Source organism: Tilletiopsis washingtonensis, assembly GCF_003144115.1.
Source record: "Tilletiopsis washingtonensis strain MCA 4186 unplaced genomic scaffold FA09scaffold_7, whole genome shotgun sequence".
Classification (NCBI taxonomy): Eukaryota; Fungi; Basidiomycota; class Exobasidiomycetes; order Entylomatales; genus Tilletiopsis; species Tilletiopsis washingtonensis.
This window is the reverse complement of record NW_020312004.1, coordinates 503091-528079: the sequence shown is the minus strand read 5'-3', so window position 1 is coordinate 528079 and position 24989 is coordinate 503091. Positions and strand designations below refer to the sequence as shown.

The window sequence follows — 24989 nt, the reverse complement described above, 5'->3', positions numbered from 1 at the left end:
CATCCACGTTGCTCCACGCTTCTCCACGCTGCTCAGGCCTGCCGCAGCCCATGCGCGCTGCTCCTGCTCACACGAGCAGTCGGGTGCGGGCGCGGCGCTGTGCCGACGCCACACGCCCGCAGCTTCTCTTGCGACTATCCGCAGCGAACCGGGCGTCGCACCCATGCGCATAAGCGCTCCATTGCCGCAGCCCGGGGTGCTGTGGAGCGCATGCGGCACCAGGGATTGGGCGACTGGGTGTGACACAAGCGGGTCGTGCGGCATTGCACGTCACTCGCCGCTCGCATCACTCGCCCTGCTCAGGAGTGCCATGTCATTGCCAGCTCGGCTACGGATAGAAGACACGCGAGTAGGCGGCGACGGGCGCACGGCACGTTGGACAGGCGTGTGCGCCCTCGCCTGCCGCGTCGCCGCGCTGCGGCCGCGAGGCCATCGCGTCGCGGCACGCATCGCACAGCGCCAGGCAGCGGCACGGCCAGCAGATGATGCTGCGCTCCTCGGCCAGGCAGATGACGCACGTGCGCCGCCGCTCGCGCTCCTCGCTGCTGCTGCGCGGCGGCGCCACGGCGGCCGTGCCGCTCGAGCGGCGCTGCGCCAGCACGACGGGCAGCGACGTGCCGGGCACGAGCTGCGCGAGGCGGGCGCGCGTCAGGGGGCCCGAGGAGCTTGGCCGGCTGAGGTGCGCCATGAGGACCTGAGCGAAGGGCACGCGCGAGCTGATGCCGTCGGCGGCCCAGGAGCCGTCGTCCTCGTCGTCGTCGAAGTCGAGCCGCGCGAGCTGCAGTAGTGTCGCTGCGTCCGTCTCTTCGTCCTCGTCGGCAGGGCCGGGCGCTGCAGGCCAGCGGCTCCGGTCTTCGCCCTTTGCGCCCAGTGCCAGCTGCAGGCCCGCCAGCGAGCCGCCGCGGACGACTCTCCGGCCGCGTTCAGCAGGCACGTCCTCGGCGCCGCTCTCGCTCTCCGTCTCGCTCTCCTCGGCCGCACTGGCGCGCCACTCTCCGTCGCTCGCCTCTTGCGCCTGCTGCTCCTCCAGCAGCTCGGCGACGTGGCGCGACAGTGTCCTCGCACGGTCGAGGCAGCGCGCCACGCCCGTGCGGTCGCCCTTGGCCGCGTAGCGGCTGACCTCGCCGCCCAGGCGTTCCCAGTCGCGCTCGACGCGCTCGCGTTCGAGACCCTGCAGAGCGTCGAGGCTGCCACCCACGCGTTCGATGAGCTGCTGCGTCGTCTTGGCGGCAGCCTTCTCCTGCGCGCGGATGGCGCGGCGCGCCTCGCCGTTTGTGCCGTGCCACAGCAGGCGGACCCGGCGCGGCCAGCCGCGCATCCTCGCTGGCAGCGGCACGCGCAGCGCCGGCAGCGGCAGAGCATCGACGAGCATGCGCAGCAGGTTCAGCATGATGCGCAGCCCCGTCTCGGTGAAGCGCGCCAGCTCGGAGAGGTAGATGCCGCTGGCGAGAATGCTGAGGGCAGTGCGAGGGCGCGTGTCGTGGCCCATGCGCACTGTGCGCACCTCACGCTGCAGCCCGCCGGGCGCATACGCCGAGAGCTTCGTGTCGCCAGCGGCGGTGAGCGCGCGGGCGGAGTGCACCGTCGCACCGCCCGACGCCGAGAGCTCGAGCCAGGTGCCGAGCGGCGTCGGCACGCCGCCCAGCTCGTTGGAGAGGCCCGAGAGGCGCGTGGACTCGAGACACGCCGTGCCGAGCTTGAACAGCGCCGTCGAGTAGTCGTCGCCCATCGCCGGCAGGTTGGCGCGCGTGAAGACCAGGCGCGAGGTGTCGATCTGGGACGGTGTCAGCTGGCGAACGGGACTGGGCAAACGAGGCGGCGACGCACCGAGCCCTCGGTGACGAGCATGGTCAGGCCGTGCAGGAAGATGGTGAGCAGCACAATGAGCTGCGCAGCGCGACGTCAGCCGGGCAGCATGCGAGCCGCGCCGCGCACACGCACAATGAGGCCAATGTCGAGCGCACGGCTCTGCACAAAGGGCAGCGAGCGGCCGCTGAAGTGCGCGAGGGCGTAGTGCGCCGTGGCGGCGAGGCCGAAGAACGTCGAGACGGGCAGGCGCGGCACGGGCGCACGGCGCAGGCTGAAGAGCTCGAGGCAGTACAGCTCGCCCATGTCGAGCAGGAAGCTGAGCCACGCGTGCTTGTCGGGCGTCAGGCCGCCGACGGAGTAGAGGTGGCAGAGCATGGCGTAGCACACGATGCCGAACGGGTTGTTGTACTGCGCGCCGTGCATGCCCGGCGCCCGGCCGTCGGCACGCTCGCCGGGGCGCACGCCCTCGAGCGCGGCGATGAGCGTCGAGAACAGCACGCTGATGCACGACGCCATGAAGATGCGCCAGAGCAGCTCGTCGATGCTGAGGCGTGGCGGTGCCAGGTGGGCGGCGCGCGCCCACTGCCACTGCGCCGCCGTCTGGTGCGCGAGGCTGAGCAGCGTGTGCGAGAGCAGCGCCAGCGACGGCAGGCGGAAGGCCAGCTTGACGAGCGGCGAGAGCGGGCGCGCCTGGCGCGGGCGGCAGAGGTGCTGGATGCGGTTCAGCAGCACGGCCTGGCGGTGGGCGTCAGCAGTGAGCAGCGCAAAGGGCTCGAGCACACGCACGAGCACGAGCAGCACGACGGCGTAGTGCGAGCTGAAGAAGGCCAGCGAGCCGAGGCTCGGCGGCTCGCCGCCCGCGCCGCGCCCGGCGGCCAGCAGCGGCGGCGCCTCGGGCGGGCGCGTGGGGATCGGCGGCCGCGGCGGCTCGCGTGCGAGGAAGGACATGCCGCTGCGGCGCCGCGGGTGCGTGCGGTGCGGAAGGGGCGGATGCGGCGAGCGCGCGTGAGGGCAGTGAGGGGTGATGGCGGGACGCAGGGTGCTTGCGGGGATCGCGGGTGCGGAGAGCCGCCGCCAGCAGCGCGCCAGGTGGAGCAGGCGTCAGCCGGCGCGTGAATAGCGAATTGCCGCGGGGCAGTTGTAGTGCCGTGGCAGTGCGCACTACAACGGCGCCGGCGCCTGCTCCCACGCGCCCTCGCCTCCCACCTCCATCATCATGCTCGCCCTGGCGCTGCTCGCGCTCCTCGCGCTGCTGCCGCCCAGCCGCGCGTCGACGTGGCTGTGCAAGTGCACCTGCTTCGGCACCAACACAACCATCCTGCCGCTCATGGCGCCCGCCGCGGGCAGCGCCGGCGCCGCGGGCCCGTGCAGCATGTGCACGCGCGCCTTCTGCCTTGAGCACGCCGCCGACGCCTGCCAGGGCGCCACGCTGCAGACGCCCAGCCAGGACACGGGCACGGGCTGGGAGGGCGAGGTGTGGAGCCGCTGCTTCCGTGAGTCGTCGGGCGGGTGCGCTGCTGCGGCGCTGCTGCGCACATCACTGCGTGCCGGTCGTCTTGCGTGGCACCGGAGAGTGCACTCGTGCTAGTCGCCGTCGCAGAGCGCAGTCGTGGGCGATGCTACTTCGTCAACGCTGCGGTGCTCGTGCTGAACCCTCTCTCGCGCAGAGCGCAACTCGTCGAAGGACCAGAGCATCGTGTCGCTCTATCTCTTTGTGCTGCTTGCGCTGCTCCTCGTGTCGCTGCTGCGCGGGCGCGTTGCCGGCTGGGTCGAGGTGCGTGCCCTGCGTCTCTTTCAGCTCCTGCGGCGACTGACGCGCGCGCCCTTTCGCAGCAAATACGCAACCGCGGCCCATCGGGCTTCGTGCGCGAGGTCGCACAGCCGTGGATGCGGCGCACAGGCATGTCGGGCCACTGAGAAGACGGCAGGCTCGGCAATGTATTGGTATCGAGACTGGCACAAGGCTGGACTGCCAGCGCCGAGGTTGCTCTGGACGGAGGACCTACCAGATGCGCTGGCGCCTCTGCTGCCCGCTAGACCAGACTGCGTGGCCGCAAACTCCAGCGCCTGGTCCAGCCGGATGGCCTCTGCAGCCTCTGCTTGCCACACCTCGCCTCACCGGCACCGACAGTGTTGTCGCATCTCTATTACACCCTCTGACCGTGCCTCTCAAACCTCGGCAAACGCCTCGCGCGTGTGCATCTGCATCGCGTCTCCGTCGCCCTGCTCTGCCTCGTCTGGCACGATCGGCAGCTCCTGGTGCGCGTCCTGGTAGAGCGAGCTCCACTTGGGAAACACGCGCTTGAAGAGCGGCAGCATGATCGTGTCCATCTGGTTGATGGGCTGCGAGAAGTGCGCTGTAGGGGGCGTCAGTGGGTGAAAGTGATGTGAACAGGCTGGCGCGAGACGCACCCTTGAAGTAGCCGTGCGTGCCGAGCGACTCCTTGATGTGGCCGGCCTTGCCGTACTTGGTGTGCAGCTCGATCGGCTTGAAGTAGTGCACGTCGGCTGTGTGCGTGTGAGCAAGGAAGGTGTGTGGGGCCATTTGCCGACTCACAGCTGTTGAAGAACATCCAGCGAATCGTCGCCGTCTTCTTGTGCACCTTGAACGGGTGGCCCGTGAGCACGATGCGCTTGACGTTGATGCGCGTCGGCGCGGCGTCAAGCAGGCTGCCGCTGCCCACGAGGTGCGGCATCTGGTTGGCGCCGACGCCGCGCTGGTCGTGGCCCATCTCGCCGTCGAGCCGCCGCTCCCGCAGCAGCACGGCGGGCACGTTTGCGCCGCCGAACGTGACGGGCGCGAGCACGGTGCCGACGCTCACGGCGCCCGAGCCGCCGCGCAGGAAGCGCGAGAAGCGATGCACGTTGTTCGTGCCGCGCGAGCCGTTGTTCGCCGGGTTGTGCTCGCTCCAGATCGGGTTGACGCGCAAGCGGCGGGGGCCGAGGCAGAGCACCAGCGGGTCCTGGAGGAGGTGAGCTGGGTTCGCCGAGGACAGATCTGTCGGTCTGCTCACCTTGGACTTGACGCTGCCCTCGTACTCGGTGTTCCGCGCGACGGTGAAGTTGAGCACGGACATCTTGTGCTCGTGCCGCAGCAGCCCGAACAGCACCGGCCGCGAGTCGCGCTCCGGCATGCCGAACGCACCTGCACGCGCGGCTGCCGCCCGCGGCACGTTTTCGAGCACCAGCTTGACACGCTGGCCCACCGCAATGCCCTCCTCGAGAGCCTCGCCCTCGACGCGGCGCCGTGTCCGCCGGTAGTCGTCGAACTGGAAGATACGGGCGTAGTCGAGCGGCAGGTCCTCGTATGCGTCCCACTCGGACGTCCGCAGTGACCGCAGCCCGCGGTAGCGCGCAAAGCGCTGGCGCGCCGGGATAGCCAGCGGCGTGTCGACCTCGTCGGGAAACTTGGCATCCTCGTCGTCCCGCGCGCGCTTGGCCTTGTCCTCGGCGCGCTGCGCCTGGTACGCGGCAAGCGCCTCGGCGTCCTCCTCGTCATCAAAGTCCTCATCCTCGTCGTCAAAGTTCTCGTCCTCCGAAAGCAGCGCGGCCTGTTCTTCGGCGGCAGCCGCGGAGTCGGTCTCCATCATCTCGCCGTCCTCCTCGTCCAGCTCCTCGTCGTCGGACTCGACAATCCAGGCGGCCTCGTACTTCCGCCGGCTCGCCTCGCCGCGCTTGGCCTTGGCCGCAATCTTGCTAATGCTCGCGGGCGTGGTGCCAGGCGCCGCGTCCGGCACCGCCTCGTCGGCCGTCATGGCAGCGGCCGCAGGCGCGTCGGCCATCTCCTCCTCTGTCGGCCACGTCTGCTCTGCGGCCATGGCGTCCGGCTCGTTGGTCTCGACGAGATCGTCGGCATAGCCCTCCTCGCGCTCGTCGAGCACGAGCTGCTGCGGCTCAGCGTCGGCCATCTCTGCGTCGCCCTTCTTGGCGCGCTTCTCATGCCGCTTCGACAGCGGCGCAGCGACAATGCGGCGCACGATGAAGTCGCCAAAGTCGGGGAGATGCACGAGGCGCTGTGCTGAGAGCGGGGCTCCGCGCACCCACGTCTCGACGCTGAGCGTGCCGCTCTCTGCCCCGGCAGGTGCATCGAAGGCCGCTTCCTCAACAATGCCCCAGGCGCGGGCGTCGCGCCATGCGACGCGCCGCGGCGTGCTCGTGGCCAGCGTACGGAAGAGGGCGCCGCGCTCGGCCCGGTCGTCGAGCGCGTGCACCTTTTCGAGCGTCGGCGCAAAGTACTGGGCAAAGGAGAGGAGCGAGGAGCGCGCGCCCTGCGACGCGCGCTGGCGGGCGCCGGCCTTGGCGGGTGCGTCGTCGGGCAGCAGCGTGGGCACGGCGCACTGCACCGACGGCATGCCCTGCGCCTGCAGGATGCGCAGCGCGGTCTCGCCCCACGAGCCTGGGTCGATGGAGTGCGAGGCGGAGAGGAAGAAGAGGAGAAAGTCGCTCGACTGCGCGAGGTCGAGCAGCGGGAAGAGGGCGCCGTACGCGGGGCAGTGCACCTGCAGCACGGTGCGGTGCCGCGTGAGCCTGCGGGGTTGGGATGAGCATAGTGGTCATGCAGGCATGGTGGTCATGACTGGCAGTGCGGCTGTGCCATGCGTCGCCATGGAGCGCCACGCTGCGCTGTGCCGCGCCACTCACTCGATCTCGCAGCAGCGGCCCGCCTTGCGCGTCACGACGACATCGTCGTCGGCCTCCATGCGCAGCAGCACCTCCCACGCGTCGACGTCGGGCGCCAGGCTGGCGCACACGACGGCGCGCGGCATGTTCTGCTTGCCGTACACGTCGCGCGCCTTGAGCAGCGCCTCGTCGTGCGCCTTGCGCAGCTGCACGGCGCGGTTGCGGCGCCCGATGCGCGCGCCCAGCGGCGACGCGGCGGCGCCGGCGAGCGGGCCGCGCAGCGACGGCACGACGCTCTCGGTGCGGCCCTTGCTCAGCGCCTTGGTGGCGCCCTTGCTGGCATGGCGGCGCCCGAACTTCTTGTTGGACTGCGTGAGCACGGAGCGGTGGTGGTGCGACGCGGAGGGCGCCATGCTGGGCGCGGATAGTGCGCTGTGCTGCGGGGTGTGTGCTGTGCGGGCAGCGTGCGCTGTGCGAGGAGCAGGTGGCGGGTGGAAGGGGTGTTGAGGAGAGAAGGAGGGCAAGGACACCGCCGCGGCCAACTTTTTTGGCTCTCGCACGGGAGCTGCTGTCGCCGCCGCGGCGCACGTGATGCCGCCCCCTGGCGCCTCGGGCGCGCCGTGACCCCGCCGCGCCTGCCCCTCTCGCCTCCACTCCACCGGCCCAGACGACCGCGGCGGCGCGCCTTGTCTCGCCACCGCCTCAAGCCCGGCCTCCTTTTGCCGCCCATGCTGCGCCGTGCCCTGCCGCTGCGGCCGCTGCGGCTTGCGCCAGTGCCGCACCGCGCGCCGGCGCGCCGCGCCTTCTCGACGGCGCCGCTCTTCGACCCGCTCGTGGCGCTGCTCGAGGCGCTGCCGTCGCTGCCCCTCGTCGCCGCGTCGCCATGCCCGCAGACGACATCGCTCGTGCTGCTCGCCGTGGCGCTGCGCACCGCCGCGCTGCCGGCGACGCTGTGGAGCCGCGCGCGCCAGCGCCGCATGGCCGAGCGCGTCGTGCCGGCGTGGCAGGAGGTGAAGCGCCTGCTGCCCGAGAGCGTCGCGCGTCGCTGCCGGCGCGCGGGCATGTCGTATGAGGAGTACCAGGCGGAGCTGCAGCGCGAGGTGAGTGGGCTGATCCAATACTGGCGTGGCGAGGTAGCCGTGTGCAGCACCCGTCGTGGTGCATCGGCTGGGGAGAAGCTGCGCGCTTGACCGGAAAGAGGCGGCCCGTCAGTTGGCGTTCTGCAGGCGAGCTGCCAGTCAAGCTGAAGGTGCCTGTCTGCCGTGCGGCTGGCTCACACTGCTTCTCTGCAGCTCAGAGCACATCTCAAGACGCTACTGGCGCAGCACCGCTGTGCGCCGATTCCGACCATCGTGATGCCGCTGGCGATTCAAGTGCCGCTCTTCATCATCGCGTCGCAGACTATCCGCCTCTCCATCGGCCTGCCCGACTCCTCGTTTGGCTCCGAGGTGCAGCCCTGGTGGTCTGCGCCGCCCGGCCTCGAGGCGCAGTTCGCCGAGGGTGCAAAGGTGCTCGCCGCGCGCGGCCTGGAAGGCGAGGCGCTCGAGGCGCTGACGCGTCCGATGGGCCCAGACCTGCGCGAGGTGGACCGGAGCATGATGGGGCCCATCGCGCTCGGCATGAGCACGCTCTCGAGTGTCGAGCTGACGCAGTGGATGCGGCGCACCGAGCGCGAACGAGATACAGAACAACAAGAGGGCAAGAAGGCCGCAGAGGAGCAGATGGAGCAGCAGATTGAGCAGAGCGTCGCAGAGCCGCTGCGCAACCGCGTGCTGGCGAACGTTCTGCGCGCGGGCAGCATCGTCTTTGTCGTGGTGGCAAGCCAGGCGCCTGCTGTGAGTTGCCAGGGTACTGTCGGCGTCTCGGTGCTGACGCGCGCGGCAGGCGGTGCTCGTCTACTGGCTCTCGTCGTCGCTGTACACACTCGTGCAAAACGGCGTCTTTACCGTCGCAGATCGGCGCCGTGCACTGCGCGCTGCAGCCGCTCCGCCGCCACGCCCGTCTGTGACCGCGGCGGTGCAGTCGCGAGAAGCACAAAGACAGCGGCGCATCGAGCGCGGCATCGCACAGACGCAGGTCGGCATCGCGGGCGAGATGGGCAAGGGCGAGATGAAGCGGAAACGAGCGCTCGTGGGCCGGGCGGCAGAGGCCGTCGAGCGCGAGCAATGACACAATGCTACAATGCTCTGCATATTCCATGCAAGCCGGAGCTAGAGACGGAGCTAGAGGTGCAAGCCGGAGCTAGAGATACAGGTCCTCGGTGCCGTGTCCCGCCATGCCCCACACGCCCTTGACGCCGAGGTCGAGCGGGTCCTCCTTGACCTCGACCTTGGGCCGCGACTCTCCGGTCGCCTCGTCGAGCTCGGGCGGGCCCTGCGACACCATCCTGCCCACGCCGAGCGACAGCTTGAGCATGTGCGGCGCGGGCTTGAAGCGTGCGGGCAGCGGCGACGCGGGCGCGGTGATCTGCGAGAGGATGTTGGAAGCCGCGACGTCGGCCATGTTCCACGCTGTCGGCGCGTCAGAAGCAGCAATAAGGTGGGGCACATGCGACGCACCTTGGTAGCCCGCGTTGAGCGCGCCAAACGCATCCGCCACGTCGCCGATGGCGTACACGTTTGGCAGACACTCGACGCCCTCCTCGTCGCGCAGCAGCTTCTCGCGCTCTGCGCTGTCTGCTTTCTTGTCGAGGAAGCAGTCGCAGTCGCCGCACGGCGCCGTGGGCGCCATCGTGTGCGGCACGGCCTCCTCGGGGCACGCGACCTGCAGCGTCGGGCGCACGCGCACGAGCCGCGAGGAGGCGTCGACGGAGCCGGGCGAGAGCTGCGCCATGAGCGACGAGGCCGGCTGCTGCCCGGTGCACAGCAGGAGCATGTCCGCCTCGAGCTCGCGCCCCGTCGTCGTGCGCACGCGGCGGCGGCCGTTGCCGATGCACATGCCCTCGGCGGCCGCCTGCGCGCCCTCGCCCGGCGCAGACGAGTCGCACGTCACGGGCACGGGCGCGGACTGCGTGCTGCCCATGGGACAGCCCTCGCTCAGCGCCAGCCGCTCGCCGAGCACCAGCTCGACGCCCAGCTCCGTCAGCGCCTTGTGTGCGGCGTCGTGCACGCGCACGTCGAAGTTCGGCAGCAGCTGCTTGCGGCTGTGGATCAGCGTGACGTGCTTCTCGGGGTAGATCGACTTGATGTCCGTCGCGTACTCGACGCCCAGCGCGCCGCCGCCGACGAGGATGACGTCGCGCGCCGCGCGGATGCGCTCCTGCATGGCGACGAGCCACGCGCGCCCGTCGGCCTTGGTGCGCGCCGGCGTGCGCAGCGGGTCGGGCAGGTGCGAGCCGAGCGCGTAGATGAGGTGCGTGTACGGCAGCGCAATCGAGTCGATGCCCCACAGCTTCTTTTTCGACGTGTGTGCGGGCTCGACGAAGACGTGCGTGGCGCTGAGCGACACGACGCTGCCCTGCAGCACCATGTGCGCGTGCGAGTCTTCGAAGCCGGGTGATATCTGAGACGAGGACGAGGCCTCGGCGTGGACGTGGCCCTGCTCGTCGAGGTGTGCGACGACGACTGGCCGCTCTTTGTCGTCGTCGCCGGCCGCGCTCGCCGGCGGCGTGCTGGCGGCCGTGCTGCTCGAGACGGCCGTGTCGCTCGACGCCGACGCGCTGCTCGTGCCCTCGCTGTCGGCCGGCGAGCGCGAGCGCGCGGAGAAGCCGAGCAGCGCTGCGCCGTCGCCGGCGGGGCCGTGCCGTGCGCGCTGCGTGCCGCTCGCGGCGCTGCCCTCGGCGCTGCTGCCTGCACGCCGGGCGCCGCTGCGCCGTGGCCGCACGGGCGCGGCGTCGAAGAGCGACGTGTAGGGGATGAAGCAGCTGTGCTCGTGGCCGGGCAGCACGGAGAAGCGGGGAAAGACGTAGAGGTGGTTGAAGTGACTGGGTGGTGGGCAAGGCGTGAAGCGTGGGGGATGGGCTCAGTACGGCGGCAAGCGGCTCGACGGCGCTGCAGCGGACAAGCCGACCGGGCCTGGCGACTCACGAGTTGCGCTCGACGAGCACGACGCGGTGGCTCGGCGGCAGCGTCTGTGCCAGCACGCTCGCGGCGTGCATGCCGCCGTAGCTGCCGCCGAGCACGACGACGTTCTGCACGGGCGCCTCGGCGTCGGCGGCGGGCGAGGTGGAGGAGGCGAGGGCGCGCCGCAGCGGCACGGCGGAGGAGGAGGCGGGCATGGCGCGGGCGACGCGCGCGAGCATACGCTGTGCAGGGACCGCCAGAAGAGGGGGAAGGGCGAAGCGTGAAGGTGGGACGGGCGAAGCACGGAGGTAGTGGAGACGAGCGAAGCCGCGTGGAGACGGAGGTGGTGGAGACGAGCGAAGCACGGCGAGTGCGGCACTCGGGCGGCGGCGCTGCTCGGCGCCTGACGTGAGCAGACGCGGCAGCCACGCCGCGCGCGCCGCCCTCTGCGACGCAGCCGCACCCGCCCGCCCTGCCAAGCGCCCACGAGCGGCTCCGAGGCCGGCCAGCTCTCATGCGCCATCTGATCGCCGCTGCCCATCCGCTCCGGCACTATGATCGAGTGGTCTAAGATGCAAGATTAAGGCTACCGTCCGGCTCTTGTCCTTCGGGGCGTGGGTTCAAATCCCACTGGTGTCATCGTCTTTTGCTGCAGCTGTTGCTGCGAGATGCGAGGCGTGCGACATGCGCGTGCGACATGCTTTTGCCAGCGAGGAGGGGCAACAGCGAGGAGGGCCGAGCAGCGAAGGCGGAAATTTCCAATTCTGCGCGCTGCGGCGGACGCGTCTGCGGCGCCGCGCTGTTCCCACGCCGCCACGCGTCTCGTGCGGGAGCTGCCGCGCCGCCGCCGCCGCCGCATCTCGTCGCTGCCGCGCTGCCGCCACCCGCACGCGTCTCGTGCCGCTCCCACGCCGCGGTGCGTCTCGTGCGGCAGCTACCGCTCCCACGCCGCGGCGCGTCTCGCTGCTGCGCTCCACCACCTCCACCATGGACCTTTTTCTCCCCCACGCCAAGACGGCCACGCTGCTGGGCATGCGCATGCTCAACAAGGCGCGTGATGAGCTCTACGCCATGTGCACCACCGGCCAGCCTGTCACGTGGGCAAGGCCCAGGAGGAAGGCAACAGGAGTCTGGCAGGCAGCCACGCAGGATCTGAGTAAGCTCTGGAAGCCTAGTCAAGAACCTAGACCCTTGCCGGAGAGGAGGGTGTGACAATGCAAGATCAGAACTGACTATCTACATGTGGGAGTGGGGGAGGCCCTCCTTATATACCTTAGAGGGCAGAGCAGGGAAGACGCAACGCAGGTTCTACAGTGTTCTGTGAGGGAAGCTCATGGAAGGGGATGGAAGGTAGTGGAAACAGATGGAACCTGGTAGAATGTTCCAGGCGGATCTGTAAGGTTATGTAACCTTCTGCACAGTCCTGTACGCTTCTGTCAGGTTCTGTAGAGTTCTAGGACGTTCCATGGGGTTCCAGAGGGTTCTCTGAGGATCCATGGAGTTACGCAGGGTTCCAGAGGGTTCTGTAGGCAATCTGCCGCTTGGTTCATGACAGTACCCCCGGGTGTAAGCGCTTGTTCGATGAGCGCGGTTAGGGCCCTGGACGGTGGGGATAGCGCCGGTGATAGCTCTTGACCAGGGAGCTTGAAGGGTCCAGCTCTGATGCTGGGATCCAGGACCTGTCCGAGATGGGATAGCCTTCCCAGTGGACAAAGTATTCCAGGTACTTGCGGCGTCCTTGTCCGTAGCGCCGGGAGTCCAGGATTTTCTCTACCACGTAGGACTCTGTGCCATCACTGTTGACCACAGGTGGTGGCGGAGGATTGATGCGCCGTGATGGGAGCGTGTTTGGCTTGTGACGCTCAAGGAGAGAGACGTGGAAGACCGGATGGATGTGCATGGTAGGTGGCAGAGTGAGGCGGTATGCGCGGTCCCCAATCTTTGCTTCTATGGGGAATGGGCCCAGGCGCTTGGCGTCCAATTTGCTGCTTGGTTGTGTGGTGGTGATGTTGGTGCGGAGGAGCCATACTTGGTCTCCTATCTTGAAGTCAGGGGCGTCTTGACGCTTCTTGTTTGCCCAGTAGACTTGCTGTTCTTGTGCGCGCTGGATGTTGGCCTGTGCTTGTTGATGAACCGCCTGTAGATGGCGCAGCTGCTCAGTGGCAGATGGCACTGTGGTCTCTTGAAGCGTGATTGAGAGCCGGGGATGGTAGCCACGGTTGGCATAGAAAGGAGTCATCCCTATGCTTGAGTGGAAGGTGCTGTTGTACGCATGCTCAGCAAGTGGGAGCAGCGCTTGCCAGTTGTCCTGGAGGTGGTCGCAGAAAATCCGTAGATGTTGCTCAATGGACTGATTGACCTGCTCTGTTTGGCCGTCACTTTGAGGATGAAACGCCGTAGAGAGGTTAGGCTGGACCTTGAGGTTGCTGAGGAAGGCTTTCCACCACTTGGAGGTGAAGGTGGGCCCACGGTCTGAGACTATGTCTGAGGGCAAGCCGTGGAGGCGGAAGATGTTCTCCAGGAACTGTTGGGCTAGGACTTGCGCAGAGTCACTTTTCCTGGCCGGTATGAAGTGCGCTTCCTTGGTGAGACGGTCCACTACAGCTAGGATGGCGTTGTATCCGCCTGATTTGGGCAGGTCTGTGATGTGGTCCATGGATAGGGACTGCCAGGGCGCCTTTGGGATGGGCAGTGGCTTGAGGAGTCCTAGGAGGTCGACAGGGAGCAAGAGGGGTTCTGAAGCGAGGCTGGCTGACAGATACAGGGGGCCAACTGGTTGAGAGTTGATGTGGCACCCGGAATCTTGGCCTAGAGAGGGGTGACTAATCTTTTGCTCTAGGCCTCTGCATTTTTTGACAGCTCAAAGTCTCCTTCAGGGAGGATAGTGGCCTGGATACGCGCAGGAGGACGGCTGTTCCTGGGGTTGTTGTTCTTGAGGTTGCACTGTGCAGCCATGTGGCCAGCCTTGCCGCAGTACATGCAGAGGTTGTTCTCACGCCGGTGCTTCTTCTCGGCGTCTGTGAGTGGCTTGAACTTGCGCGTGGCCGTAGAATCAAGATCCATGGGAGCAGGGCCATGATTGGGGGCCCTGTACGTACGCTGCGTCGCTTTCTGGAAGGCCTGGGGGGCCTGGAATGCCTGACGACGGCTGTTGGGGCCAAACTTGTCCATACAGCGGTCGTAGAGGCGGTTGTCCAGCTTGATGGCAAGGTCTGAGAGGTCCTTGAGGGTCTGAGGGTCCTCAGAAGCCTACGCAAGCGCATCCTTTACCTCAGGCTTGAGGCCAGTGTAGTACTGCCCGCGCAGAGCCTCATCATTCCATCCCAGGAAGGAAGAGACCTGGTAGAACTGAGAGGTGTAGTGCGCCGCAGATCCTACTTGCTTGAGGGCCTGAAGTTCCTTAGTGAGGGTCCTGGTGCGGTCCGGATCTCCCAGATTGCGCAGAAGCTCATCTAGGAAGAGCTGGAAGTCATGGAGTAGGGGGCTGGAGCCCTTGAGGAGATGAGGCTCCACCCACTTGAAGGCGGCGTCGCGGAGATATGACACCGCAAATGTGATCTTGGCGTCATCTGTGAGGAAGGTTTCCGGATTTCCGTTGATATAGTGCTTGAGGTGCGCAATGAACGTCTGGGCCTCCTTCCTGTTCTTTCCGTCGTAGGTAGGAGGCTTCTGGAGAGCCTTGCCAAGGGCTTTGGCCGCAGAGGTTGGTGCCTGAGCAGGGGCCTGGACGGGGACCTGGATTACTTGAGGCGCAGGCTGGGCTTGAGCCTGGACTTGCTGCGCTTGCTGCAGGAGCTGGGCCTGGGCCTGTAGCTCATGCTGCTGCTGGTCAAGAGCTTGCTGCATCTGCTGCATCATGGCAGACATGTTGCCAAGCTGCAGAGAGAGCTGTTCCATGGTGTTCATCTGGACGTTGTTGCCGGACATGTTTCTTGACTGGAGGTGCTGAGAGTGGCCAGAGAGGCGCAGAGAGGTTTCTTGAGGCCAGAGAGACGCAGAGAGGATCCTTGACTTGGTTCTTGGTTGGTTGTTGCTTTTTTCGGGGATCTGGAGGTGCTGGAGAGGCCCTGGTTTTATACCTTTTTGGGGCCTTGCTGGAGGCGCCGCCTAGAGAAGACTGCAGAAGCTTCTGTAGGCCAGGAAGCTGCTGGAAGAGCACCAGGCGCAGACTAGGATTTGCTGGAAGCGCTACCTGCAGAAACCCTGAGAAGGTCTGCAGGCCAGGAAGGGCCTAGAAGGCACCAAGCGCTGACTTGATGATGCTGGAAGCGCTTTCTGCGCTGTCTGGAGGTACTGGAAGCGCCGCAGCGCTGACTGGAAGCTTCTAGAAGTGCAGGGGGCTGATGGTGTTGCTGCACAGTCTAGAAGTGACTGGAAGCGCTGTTGCGCTGGCTGGAGGTTGCTGGAAGGACGTGGAAGTCCTGGCTGGAGATTTCCCAGACGCACGGGGGGCTGATGGTTATGCCGTGCAGACTAGGCTGGAAGCCTGTGGAAAGGCTGACTTGATGTTGCTGGAAGCGCGTGGAAGCGCAGACTGGATTCTCCTAGAGACGCAGGGGGCTGATGGTAATGCTGCGCAGCCTAGGCTGGAAGCCTGTGGAAAGGCTGACTTGATGGTGCTGGAAGCGCGTGGAAGCGCAGACTGGATTCTCCTAGAGGCGCAGGGGGCTGATGCTTATGCTGCGCAGCCTAGGAGTGACTGGAAGCGCGTGGAAGCGCCAACTGGATGGTGCTGGAAGCGCAGAAGCCTTGAGGATACTTGCTGCGCAGACTGGAAGTGGCTGGAAGCGCTGAGAAGCGCAGATGACGTGGAAGAGCACTGAGGATTTCACGTAGAAGCGAGGATGACGTAGAGCAACGTAGAGGATGTGGTGTGCGCGGCGTAGAGAAGCGCAGAGCGTGCGCAGCGTAGAGTGTTCCTTGAGTTGCTTGAGTTGTCCGGGGAGTGGTGCTTCCCTACAGGTCAGGTGGGCTGTTGCCCGGCTGGCCTCTGAGGCCTCCCTGCCTGTGTGGGTCAGGAAGCTTTTAGCTAAGGAAGCCTGCGCTCACGCTCCGCTGCCTGGGGTGCCTAGGACTCCAGTAGCTTCAGCAAGCCTTCAGGCCCCTCCGCACGCTGCAGTTCCCCAGGAGAGCTTCGCAGTGGCAGGGCTGCAGATACCACCTATGGCAGAGGTCACTGGTTTCCCACGGCGCCGGGCTGTCCGTAGATTCGCTTTTTCCGTAGATACACCGCTGAGTCCGGGTGTGGCTGAGCGCCAGAGGGAGTTCTAATCTTCTGTCACGTGGGCAAGGCCCAGGAGGAAGGCAACAGGAGTCTGGCAGGCAGCCACGCAGGATCTGAGTAAGCTCTGGAAGCCTAGTCAAGAACCTAGACCCTTGCCAGAGAGGAGGGTGTGACAATGCAAGATCAGAACTGACTATCTACATGTGGGAGTGGGGGAGGCCCTCCTTCTATACCTTAGAGGGCAGAGCAGGGAAGACGCAATGCGGGTTCTACAGTGTTCTGTGAGGGAAGCTCATGGAAGGGGATGGAAGGTAGTGGAAACAGATGGAACATGGTAGAATGTTCCAGGCAGATCTGTAAGGATCTGTAACCTTCTGCACAGTTCCGTACGCTTCTGTCAGGTTCCGTAGAGTTCTAGGACGTTCCATGGGGTTCCAGAGGGTTCTCTGAGGATCTATAGAGTTCCGCGGGGTTCCAGAGGGTTCTGTAGGCAATCTTCCGCTCAGTTCATGACATGCAAACTGCATCCTCCGTCTTGCATTTGCGCATGCCTTGCGCAAGCAATGCAACATTGGCGCCCTAGCATTGCTAGTGGCCTACTTGCAAGGGTCCACAGGTGTCTTGCTTGTGCCAATGGCTGCCTTGTTGCGCTCCTACAGCCAGGCAGTACTGAGCCTGACTTTGGCTTCCTCATGCAGTGCTATCTTGGCCCATGACTTGATCTCAACCTCAAAGGCAAGCCACTCATTGGCAATGTTGAGCTGCACAGAGCCAAGTGTGTCTGCATTGCAGTCAAATTGCCCGCAGGCCGCACCAAGGTGCAATGCAGCATTGTTGAACTTCTTGGCACACGCTTTAACTCTAGCAGCAGCACATCAGGCCTCTCCCCCGCCTTGTTCTGATGCACATTGCACAGCATCTGCCGCCTGCTGCAGTTGGCCTGCTTGCTGTTGACCTTGTCCTGCTGCGCCTGGCATGCAGCAATTCACAGACTGTCCTTGGAAATCTGTGCAGCATTGGTGGCAACCTTTGTCTTTTGCACATCAACCTACCTCTGGCGCATGTCTGGCTGGTGACTACCCAGCTTCTGCTGCGCATTAGCGGCCTTACTGAGGTAAGCAGCACATTTCTGCTGCACCTGTTCTTGCTGCTGCTCAGCTGCAACTGCAGTGCAACACTTGGTATCCTCAACAAGCTGAGTGACAAGCATGCCCTGCATCTTGCTGCAAGCCCGTCACGTGGCAAGGCTGGTGCAGCATGTCTCCTGCTGCTTGTGGCATGCATCTGGCTGCTTGATGCAAGCGTCCTGCCCCCTTGTGACGCTGCTGCTGCTCCATGTCGCGCCGTCTGTCCGCGCCGGCTGCCCCTGTCACCAGCATCCATTGCCCCGAGCGAGGGTCAGAGCGCACAATCACAATGGTCTGAATTACAGCGACGAGAAAAAGGCCTTCGTCTGGGTGTCCATCGACTCCATGTCCGGCACGAGCGCATACGCCTCGGCCGGCGCGCGCTGCCGCGCCATCTCCCGCTCCATGGCCGCGAGAGCGCCGTGCGGCACGACGTCGTCCTCGCCGCTCGAGGACTCCGTCTGCGACGACGCGACGGACAGCGGCTGCGTCTCGTCATCGTCGCCCTCGTGCGGCAGCGGCTGCGTCTCCTCGTCGCCGTCGCCGGCGTGTGGCAGCGGCTGCGTCTCCTCGCCGTCGGCAGCGTGCGGCAGTGGCTGCGTCTCTTCGTCGGACGCCTTACCGTCCAGTGGCTGCGTCTCGTCGTCCGATGCCGCGCCCGCGAGCGGCAGCGTCGCCTCGCCGTCGGCGTCGAGCCGCGCGCGCTGCGGATCTTCCTCGTCGCCTTCGTCGTCGCTCAGGTACGCGCGCGAGCCACGCATGAGAAGCTCGCTGGGCTCGTGAGCGCGACGGTGCTCTCGCTGAGCAGACGGCGCAGATGTGTGCCGGAAGCCAAAGTGGCCGAGTTGCGCCTGCTCCAGCGGATTACTTGTGCTTGCACGCGCATTGGACGGCCCAGCCTGCCCGGCGTCGACGCCGAGCCAGGTCTGGTCGAGCTGGGCCCAGGCTGCGCCGGCTCGTGATGCGTCGTTCTGCGTGAGTGCGCTCTTGCGGCGCGGCGACGAGTGGCGCGCCGCGCGTGTAGTACTGTCGGCCTTTCGCGCGGATTCTTGACGCGGTGATGAGGAGGCGAACAGCTCGGCGCTGAGCTCGTCGCGTGCCATCTGGCTTGCTGAGCGGTGCGATGTGCTGCGTGGAGGCGGCAAGGCGGCACCCGTCGGATCGAGCGGACCGGTGCTGGAGCCACGCTGAAAGACGGAGAACGTGCCGCCGGGCGCAGTTTGGCTCTGCTCGTCAAAGTCCTGCACCACATGCGGCGGAGGCGCTGCCGCCGCAGCCTCGACTGCAAGCGCCTCGTAGTTCGTGTCGGACCGCTCCGACGTCAGCGGGCTCGAGCCGCCGAACCAGTCGCGAGGCGGCGAAGCGCGGCCGCCCAGATCGGGCTGCGTCGGGCCGAGCTCGAGCGAGTCGCGAAAGACCGAGACTGGCGTACGCGACGCTGCGACCAGGGGCTTGCGCCGCGCAGAGCTGGCCGTGGCGAGCTGCGTGGCGCCGGGCTGCGTCTCGTATGCGAGGATGCGCGGCTGTCGAGGTGCCGGAAGCGCAGAGGTACTCGCCGAGCCAGAGCCCTCGGCTTGCTCTGCGCCACCGCACGCGTCCGACGCATGCGGCGCAGCAGGCGACACGGCTCGTCGCGCTGTCTTCTTGCGAGCGCTGCCATTGCTGCGCGTGCCTTGCAGGCGTTGCAAGGCCGCTCTGCGCTCCTGCTCTGCACGCTCCCGATTCCGCAGGCGCTCGCGCTCGCGCGCTGCCGCCTGGTCTTCGCGCGACTGATTGATGCCGGCGGCGTCGCGCCACTGCGCGAGCGTAGAGGGCATGTGCTCCTCCCAGCCGAGGCGCTGAGATTCGGACAGCGTGTCGTGCATGTAGGGCGTGGTGCCCTTGAGCGGCGACGTGTTGGCGTGCTGGGGCGTGCTGGGCCCTGCCAGCGCTCGAGACTGCAGCGGGCGGCGCGGCCGCGGCTGGTGCGACGACGAGGCCACAGCTGAGCGCGACTGATGCATCGCAGCGCGGCGTGGCGGCGAACTTTCGGGGCTGCTGGGCTCGCTGTTCTCGTCTTGTGGCAGCGGCTGCTTGCGAAGACTCGAGGGCGGCGCGGGCCCAAAGGCCGCCGCGATGGCAGGCACGGCGTCGGCAAGTACGCTCTGCTTGCGCAGCCGCCGACGCTGTACCGGCGCATCGGTAGTTGCTGCCGCCTCGTTCTCAGAGGAGAGAGGAGAAGACGCAGGCCGCTTGGCTGGCCTCGACGCCGGCGCGGGCGACGAGCGCATCGTGCTGCCACTGCCACCGCCCGGTGCGGCGGACGGCCCTGCAGTGCGCAGGAACGGGAGCGTGGCCTGCCGCAGCCGCGGAGTGCTGCCGTGCGGCGAGCTGGCCGGCGGTGCGGCACCGCGGCGCGCCAGAGCACGCGCCGCCGACGGAGCGGGCGAGTCGGAGAAGGCCAGCTTGGCCGGCGCGCGCTTCTGCGGCGGCGCTGCTGCGGACGATGACGAGGCAGACGAGTTGGTGCGCTCGGCCAGCGCGCGCGCCGGCTGCTCGCGGATCCAGCGCGGCCCGTGCGCCGGCATCGCGGCGGCGTGCTGTCGGACAGGTGCGAGTGTGAGAGGGCGAAGGTGGGGTGGAGGAAAGGAGCGCGTTGCTCAGCAGGCGCGTCGCGTGGCGGGCGCGGCCCGACCAACACCTGCACTACAACTTGCTGCGCGGCGCTTGTAGCGGCCCGATTGTAGTGCGGGCCAGCTCGGCCGCGTGCCGCCGACGCGCGCCCGCCGCCGCTGTCGCCGCCGCACAGCGACACCGCGCCTGACGCACCCCCTCCTTCGCTCCCCACACCCAGCACACTCACCATGTCGCACACCACCAGCCTCGAGGAGGCCAACGCCGCCCGCCTGCCGCTCGGCTTCCGCGACCAGTGCAGCGCGTGCGTGCTGCCCGGGGTGCTGCCGCCGCCGCCGTGCCCGCTCACGCCTGCGCATCCCCCAGCCTGCTCATCCCGCTCAACAAGTGCCGCAAGCAGACGCTCTACATGCCGTGGAAGTGCGAGGACGAGAGGTGCGTGTGTGCGCTCGAGTGGTCAGGCTGGCGGGCGCATCGACGGCTGGCCCGGTGCTGCGATCGACGTGTTGGCTCGCGTAGCGGGCGAGGGCGGGCAGCGTTGGGCCTGCGGCGGTGCCTGGCCTTGCGCTCGTGCGCGGCAGGCCGTCCGCCGCAAGACGCAGCATGCGCTGCAGACTGCGGCTTCGTCAATGATGGCGCTACGAAGCTCGTCGTGTGGCCGCGCCTGCGCCCTGTCTCTGCGTCGTGGGCGCTGCACAGATGGCGACACGGCGTCTGGGATGGCGCTGAAGCGTGCGCACTGCGCGACGCCGGCACGAGGCACGTCACCCTGCCTCAAGCCGTGCTGACGCTGCCGCCCTCAGGCACACATACGAGAAGTGCCAGTACGACGAGTGAGTGGCACGCACAGCGCTGGCCGCGCCCGCCGCTTAGACGCACGCCCCTGCACAGCTTCATCCGGCGCCAGCGGGAGCTCTCGAAGCAGGCGCTGGCTGCACGCGCCGACGAGGCATGAGGAGGCCCGCGAATGAGACGCATACACGCTGCCATTGCCCGACGGACGTGCACAGAGACGGGAGACGCAACCGAGGTAAGTTACTTTTGCGTGGCCAGCCACCAGGCCGCGCCGCGGAGGCCCTCGGTCATCTCGGCGAGGCTCAGCGGCTCGCCCACGGGCGGCACGTGGATGAAGAGCACCGTGGCGCCGGCCTTGCCGGCCTGCTCGCGGCGCGGCCGGGCGCGCTGCGCCTCGCACAGCGAGGCGTAGTACTGCGTGCTGCCTGTCAGCGCCGCTCGCAGCTCTGGGCGCGCCTGCTCTCACGATAAAGTCGCACAGGAAGCGGCCAGCGTCGAGGGACGGGCGCACATGCTGCGGAGTGCGCCGTGTCAGCGGCCGTGCGTCGCTGCGCCATCTGCACGCACCTCGGTGCCCTGCCGCTTGAGCCACTCCACGAGCGCCGCGACGTCGACGCTGCTGCGCTCCTCCTCCTGGAAGGCCTCGTAGCCCTCGGCAAAGCCGCGCACGCACGACGTGTCGGCGACACGCTGCGGCGCCGCCGGCTCGCCGCGCGCGGCACGCTCGAGGCGGGCACGCTCGCGCGCCTCGGCCTGGCCGACGACCTCGGCCAGCGCGCTCTGGTCGAGAGCGCGCGGCGCATGCTCGCCGCGTGCGTCGGTCATCTGGTAGCGGCGCTTGTGCGCCAGCTGTTCGACGGCGAGGTTGCCGGCGTGGCCGACGCCGACGTGCAGCACGACGTCGAAGCCGCCGGGCGGGTGCTGCAGCGCGTAGCCGGCCGGGTACGGCTTGCCGCTGCCCTGCGGCCCGCAGCCGGCGACGGGCGCCGCGCCGCGCGGGTCCAGCCACGGCTCGGAGTGCAGCGACGGCGGACAGCCGTGCAGGCGCGGCACGAGCGAGAGGATGTGCGAGTAGCACACGGCGCTCTGCAGCACCTGGATGTGGACGCGGCGCGAGTCCGAGTCGCTCGCCGGCTGTGGCGCGGCGGGCGCGAGGAGGGTGTTGTGCAGCGCCTGGATGGCGAGCCACGACGGGTTCGTGTCGGTGACGATGCTGCCGAACGGCTGCGTGCGAGGTGTGAGCGAGCGTGCGAGCGAGCGCACGGGCGAGGCCGAGGTCCAGGGCCGGCGCCATGTCCGCCTCGGTGCCGCCCAAGCACGTCACATGCTGCGCCCATGCCCCTGCCGCTCTGACCCTCATGCGTCTCGTCGCTGCTGCGCCCGTGCCCACTCACACCAAAGCCCGTGATGAGGACGTGCGTGTCGCCGGCGCGCGGCGGCGCGCTGGCCTGCAGCGGCGGCGGCGCGGCCGGCGGCGGCGGCATGCTGCAGGGCGAGGGGCGCGGCGAGAAGGACGGCGCCGCTGCGAGACGGCGAGGTGCCGTGCTGCGGGTGGTGGTGGGAGGCAGCCGACGCTGCACAGCTCAGGGTGTGCAAGTGCAGCGCCCCTGGCGGCGGCGGATGGCCTGACAGGGGCGCAGAGTGGAGCAGCGAGACTGAGTGGAGGCGGCGGTGCGAAGTGGAGTCGCCGCCAGCGCAGCGCAGCCCCCGCGCGCCACGCTGACTCGCGCCTTCTCGCGCTTCCTTCGCGCCGCCCGCACGGACACACCACGGCGTGCCGCCGGCAGGCCAGCGCTCCTTCTCGCCCAGCTCGAGGAGGCCCAGCATCCACCTCTGCAGCGCCTTTGTCAGGTCCCTGGCGAGACTACTCCGGGCTGTGGCTGCGGCTGCCTGCCGCCATCGCCATGCTGCTCCCACGCTGCGCCGGCGCATCCGTGCGGCACGCGGGGCAAGCGCACGCACCGCAGGCCAGGCCATGGCGGCATGCGACACTGAGGCGATGCCGTATTGCGAGAACGGCTGAGACATGAGTGTGACTGCGGCTGCGTGGCCGTGGCGGGTATGTGCGATGCGGTGCAGAGCGGGTGTCGTCGAAGATGTCGAGCGGGGCCGGCAGGCGCGGCGGCGGCGATGCGGCACGTGCGCGCCCGGCAAGGCCGCACACGGCGAGGCAGCCTCGCTCCTTCTGCTTCTCGCTCCGCTCCACCACCTCCGCCCCTCTGCTGCACCGCCGGCATGCCCGCAGCCACGCACGCCGCGGCGCAGACGCCCGAGCGCAAGCTGCGCATCGCCTTCATCCACCCCGACCTCGGCATCGGTGCGTCGCGTGGGCTGCCATGCCGAGCTGGCATGCTTCTGCCCTGCCACCCCGCTCACCCTGCCGCGGCACAGGCGGCGCCGAGAAGCTCGTCGTCGACGCCGCACTCGGCCTGCAGGCGCGCGGCCACGACGTCGAGATCCTCACCTCGCACCACGACCTGGCACACTGCTTCGAGGCGACGCGCGACGGTGCGTGCTGCGTGCTGGGTGCACGGGACGGGCGAGGCAGCAGATTGCTGCCTGCGTCGATGTATGCGCTGGTGCTGGGCACGTCGATGTATGCGCCGAGTACATGCGCTGTCGACGTATGCGCATCGCATGTGCTGGCATCGCTCATGCTGGCATCGCATGCTGGCATCGTTTGGGCTCGCATCGCGGCTGACAGCGCCCCGCAGGCACCCTCGTCGTGCGCCATGTGCGCACCCGCCTGCCGCGCTCGCTCTTCCACGCCTTCACGCTGCCCATGGCCATCGCGCAGCAATTCTCGCTCTTCGCACAGCTGCTCGTGGCGCTCTTCGCCTTTCGCTTCCCAGGCACGCTGCCGGGCCCGCTGCTGCGCCTGCTCACGTCGCTGCCGCCGAGCGAGCCGTACGACGTCGTCTTTGTCGACCAGCTCTCGGCCATCGTGCCGTGGGTGCGCACGCTGACGGCCACGCGCGTCGTCTTCTTCTGCCACTATCCCGACAAGGAGATCGGCGGCTCCATCGCACGGCAGCGCGCCCTCGACCGCGGCTACGGCGGGCCGGGCCTGCTGCGCGCCCTGTACCGCATCCCCTTTGACTTCTTCGAGGAAGCCACGATCGGTGCGTCCGCCGCTGCTGTGGCCCTCGGACCCATCACTGACACCGCACGCAGACTCGTCCGACAAGATTCTCGTCAACTCCGAGTTCACGCAGCGCCAGTTCGGCAAGAGCTTCCCGCGCCTGCGCCGCGAGCCGCGCGTGCTCTACCCGGGCATCGACGCCGAGCACTACGACGCGCAGGGCGTCAAGCAGGCTGTCGACGCGCTGGGCGAGCTCGGCTCGGCGTCCAGCGTGCGGCACTGCATCCGCGATCTGTGCATGGGCACGTGCGTGTTCGCTGTGTATCTTGCGCGCAGAGGCGGCTGACACGCTGCGCAGCAGCGACGTTCCGACGCTCGTCTCGATCAACCGCTTCGAGGCGAAGAAGAATGTGGCTCTGGCGCTCGAGGCGTTTGCCCAGCGTGTCAAGGAGCAGAACAAGAGCGGCAAGAAGCAGCCGCTGCGGCTCGTGGTTGTCGGTGGCTACGACCGGCGCGTGCGCGACAATATCGAGACGCTGGACGAGCTCGAGAAGCGCGCGACTCAGCTCGGCCTCGTCCACACGACGCTCTTCTGGACAGCGCAGCCGCACCAGCCGCCGGCGTCGGCACCTCCACAAGACCAGCTCGAGGCCCTGCAGGTCATCTTCCTGCCGTCGCTGCCAGGCGCGCTGATTCCGGCGCTGCTGCTCTCGCCCAACACGCGCGCGCTGCTGTACACGCCCAAGGACGAGCACTTTGGCATTGTGCCGCTCGAGGCCATGGCGTGCGGCGTGCCGGTGCTGTCAGCCAACTCTGGCGGACCAGTGGAGACCGTCGTCGACGCCGGCACGCCTACGCCCACTGGAGGCTTTACAAACCCCGACGGCACAGGCTTGCTGCGCCAGCCTCGCGCGGCGATCTGGGCGGGCGCCATTGGCAGCCTGCTCGACATGAGCGACAGCCAGCGGGCAAAGATGGCCAAGGCCAGCCGAGAGCGTGTGCGGGCGCGCTTCAGCACCGAGGTCATGACCGACGGTCTCGAGGCCGCACTGCGCGACACGCTGGCCCTCGGCCGTCTGCGCAACGAGGAGAATCTCTTCCTGTGGGGCAGCACCTTTGCCAGTGAGTCGCACGCAGTGCTGCCGCTACGGCGCCTTCTCAACTTTCTGCCTCACAGTCTTTGCCCTCATGGCCGCTTTGTGAGTCACCTCATGCATCATTCGCAGCGGCACAGCTGACGTCGGCTCTCGCGCAGCTTCTTCCACACGACGTGGAAGTAATCAGATGCGCGTCGTAGCTACGCTCGCGAGAGAGCACGTTGAGACGACATTGGCAGCGGTGGCTATGAGCGATGACAGTGGTGATGTGAGGTAAGCGGGTGAAGGATGAGGAAAAGGTGGCGGGACGATGATCGGTGACGGCGGACGCTTGAAGTGGCGGGCGTGTGCATTAACGGACAGTGCGATGGGTGATGATCAGAGGCGGCACGAGAGAGAGAGAGAGAGAGAGAGACGGAAGAGGTGGGTGCGGGCGAAGATGGACGACCCGGCAAGGACTCGCGGATGGAGGTCATCGCGCAGCGCAGCCAGGCCGCTACGCGGCAGCGCCACGACGACGGGCACGGCGGGCAGGCACGATGATCTCGAAGCCGTCGCGAGCGACCTGCGGCGGAGGCGGCGGTGGCTGCGCTGGCGCTTGTCGGCGAGCGCGCTCTGCGG

At 67.6% G+C, this 24989-nt stretch overlaps 10 protein-coding genes and 1 non-coding gene across 11 annotated transcripts; 7 read left to right on the top strand and 4 right to left on the bottom strand.

Annotated features, from left to right (window-relative positions):
* Positions 1–328: 328 nt before the first annotated feature.
* On the bottom strand, positions 329–2757 carry FA09DRAFT_337862 (hypothetical protein; the record flags this gene model as incomplete). The annotated part of the gene is made up of 4 exons (XM_025744037.1): positions 329–1774; positions 1828–1887; positions 1942–2544; positions 2596–2757. The coding sequence occupies 4 exons, from the start codon at positions 2755–2757 to the stop codon at positions 329–331; spliced, it is 2271 nt and encodes a 756-aa protein (XP_025599423.1).
* A 256-nt stretch (positions 2758–3013) lies between these two features.
* FA09DRAFT_329085 (hypothetical protein) lies at positions 3014–4136 on the top strand. Its single transcript, XM_025742027.1, has 3 exons — positions 3014–3302; positions 3477–3583; positions 3643–4136. The coding sequence occupies exons 1-3, from the start codon at positions 3026–3028 to the stop codon at positions 3724–3726; spliced, it is 468 nt and encodes a 155-aa protein (XP_025599422.1). The 5' UTR covers positions 3014–3025; the 3' UTR covers positions 3727–4136.
* Positions 3727–6842, bottom strand: FA09DRAFT_359746 (DUF663-domain-containing protein; the record flags this gene model as incomplete). Its single annotated transcript, XM_025745157.1, has 5 exons — positions 3727–4166; positions 4222–4317; positions 4367–4772; positions 4824–6336; positions 6451–6842. The coding sequence occupies 5 exons, from the start codon at positions 6840–6842 to the stop codon at positions 3979–3981; spliced, it is 2595 nt and encodes an 864-aa protein (XP_025599421.1). The 3' UTR covers positions 3727–3978.
* Positions 6843–7084: 242 nt separating this feature from the next.
* On the top strand, positions 7085–8631 carry FA09DRAFT_329084 (hypothetical protein). The gene is made up of 3 exons (XM_025742026.1): positions 7085–7529; positions 7722–8264; positions 8314–8631. Exons 1-3 carry the CDS (start codon positions 7158–7160, stop codon positions 8596–8598), a joined length of 1200 nt encoding a protein of 399 aa, XP_025599420.1. The 5' UTR covers positions 7085–7157; the 3' UTR covers positions 8599–8631.
* A 2271-nt stretch (positions 8632–10902) lies between these two features.
* FA09DRAFT_329083 (hypothetical protein) lies at positions 10903–11644 on the top strand (the record flags this gene model as incomplete). The annotated part of the gene is made up of 1 exon (XM_025742025.1): positions 10903–11644. Exon 1 carries the CDS (start codon positions 11115–11117, stop codon positions 11640–11642), a length of 528 nt encoding a protein of 175 aa, XP_025599419.1. The 5' UTR covers positions 10903–11114.
* Positions 10979–11069, top strand: FA09DRAFT_t26. The gene has a single exon. It is a non-coding gene; the product is annotated as a tRNA-Leu (tRNA).
* A 2964-nt stretch (positions 11645–14608) lies between the features above and the next one.
* On the top strand, positions 14609–15384 carry FA09DRAFT_243149 (hypothetical protein). The gene has a single exon (XM_025739652.1). It carries the CDS (start codon positions 14774–14776, stop codon positions 15251–15253), a length of 480 nt encoding a protein of 159 aa, XP_025599418.1. The 5' UTR covers positions 14609–14773; the 3' UTR covers positions 15254–15384.
* Positions 15385–17022: 1638 nt separating this feature from the next.
* On the bottom strand, positions 17023–19399 carry FA09DRAFT_329081 (hypothetical protein). Its single transcript, XM_025742024.1, has one exon. The coding sequence runs from the start codon at positions 19346–19348 to the stop codon at positions 17081–17083; it is 2268 nt and encodes a 755-aa protein (XP_025599417.1). The 5' UTR covers positions 19349–19399; the 3' UTR covers positions 17023–17080.
* A 225-nt stretch (positions 19400–19624) lies between these two features.
* FA09DRAFT_337855 (hypothetical protein) lies at positions 19625–20349 on the top strand (the record flags this gene model as incomplete). The annotated part of the gene is made up of 4 exons (XM_025744036.1): positions 19625–19698; positions 19761–19829; positions 20198–20227; positions 20286–20349. The coding sequence occupies 4 exons, from the start codon at positions 19625–19627 to the stop codon at positions 20347–20349; spliced, it is 237 nt and encodes a 78-aa protein (XP_025599416.1).
* Positions 20350–20429: 80 nt separating this feature from the next.
* On the bottom strand, positions 20430–21673 carry FA09DRAFT_295860 (peptidase C15, pyroglutamyl peptidase I-like protein; the record flags this gene model as incomplete). Its single annotated transcript, XM_025740142.1, has 5 exons — positions 20430–20603; positions 20656–20703; positions 20757–20894; positions 20955–21413; positions 21584–21673. The coding sequence occupies 5 exons, from the start codon at positions 21671–21673 to the stop codon at positions 20430–20432; spliced, it is 909 nt and encodes a 302-aa protein (XP_025599415.1).
* A 751-nt stretch (positions 21674–22424) lies between these two features.
* On the top strand, positions 22425–24551 carry FA09DRAFT_337853 (UDP-Glycosyltransferase/glycogen phosphorylase; the record flags this gene model as incomplete). The annotated part of the gene is made up of 7 exons (XM_025744035.1): positions 22425–22506; positions 22581–22697; positions 22904–23311; positions 23364–23577; positions 23633–24393; positions 24449–24470; positions 24527–24551. The coding sequence occupies 7 exons, from the start codon at positions 22425–22427 to the stop codon at positions 24549–24551; spliced, it is 1629 nt and encodes a 542-aa protein (XP_025599414.1).
* Between the last annotated feature and the right edge of the window lie 438 nt (positions 24552–24989).

Coding starts and splice junctions, on each gene's coding strand:
- FA09DRAFT_329085 (XM_025742027.1), top strand. CDS start 3,026: ATGCTCGCCCTGGCGCTGCTCGCGCTCCTCGCGCTGCTGCCGCCCAGC. Junction 3,303..3,476: donor GGTGTGGAGCCGCTGCTTCC/GTGAGTCGTCGG, acceptor TCTCTCGCGCAG/AGCGCAACTCGTCGAAGGAC. Junction 3,584..3,642: donor GCGTTGCCGGCTGGGTCGAG/GTGCGTGCCCTG, acceptor GCCCTTTCGCAG/CAAATACGCAACCGCGGCCC.
- FA09DRAFT_329084 (XM_025742026.1), top strand. CDS start 7,158: ATGCTGCGCCGTGCCCTGCCGCTGCGGCCGCTGCGGCTTGCGCCAGTG. Junction 7,530..7,721: donor AGGCGGAGCTGCAGCGCGAG/GTGAGTGGGCTG, acceptor GCTTCTCTGCAG/CTCAGAGCACATCTCAAGAC. Junction 8,265..8,313: donor TGGCAAGCCAGGCGCCTGCT/GTGAGTTGCCAG, acceptor CGCGCGCGGCAG/GCGGTGCTCGTCTACTGGCT.
- FA09DRAFT_243149 (XM_025739652.1), top strand. CDS start 14,774: ATGGTGTTGCTGCACAGTCTAGAAGTGACTGGAAGCGCTGTTGCGCTG.
- FA09DRAFT_329081 (XM_025742024.1), bottom strand. CDS start 19,348: ATGCCGGCGCACGGGCCGCGCTGGATCCGCGAGCAGCCGGCGCGCGCG.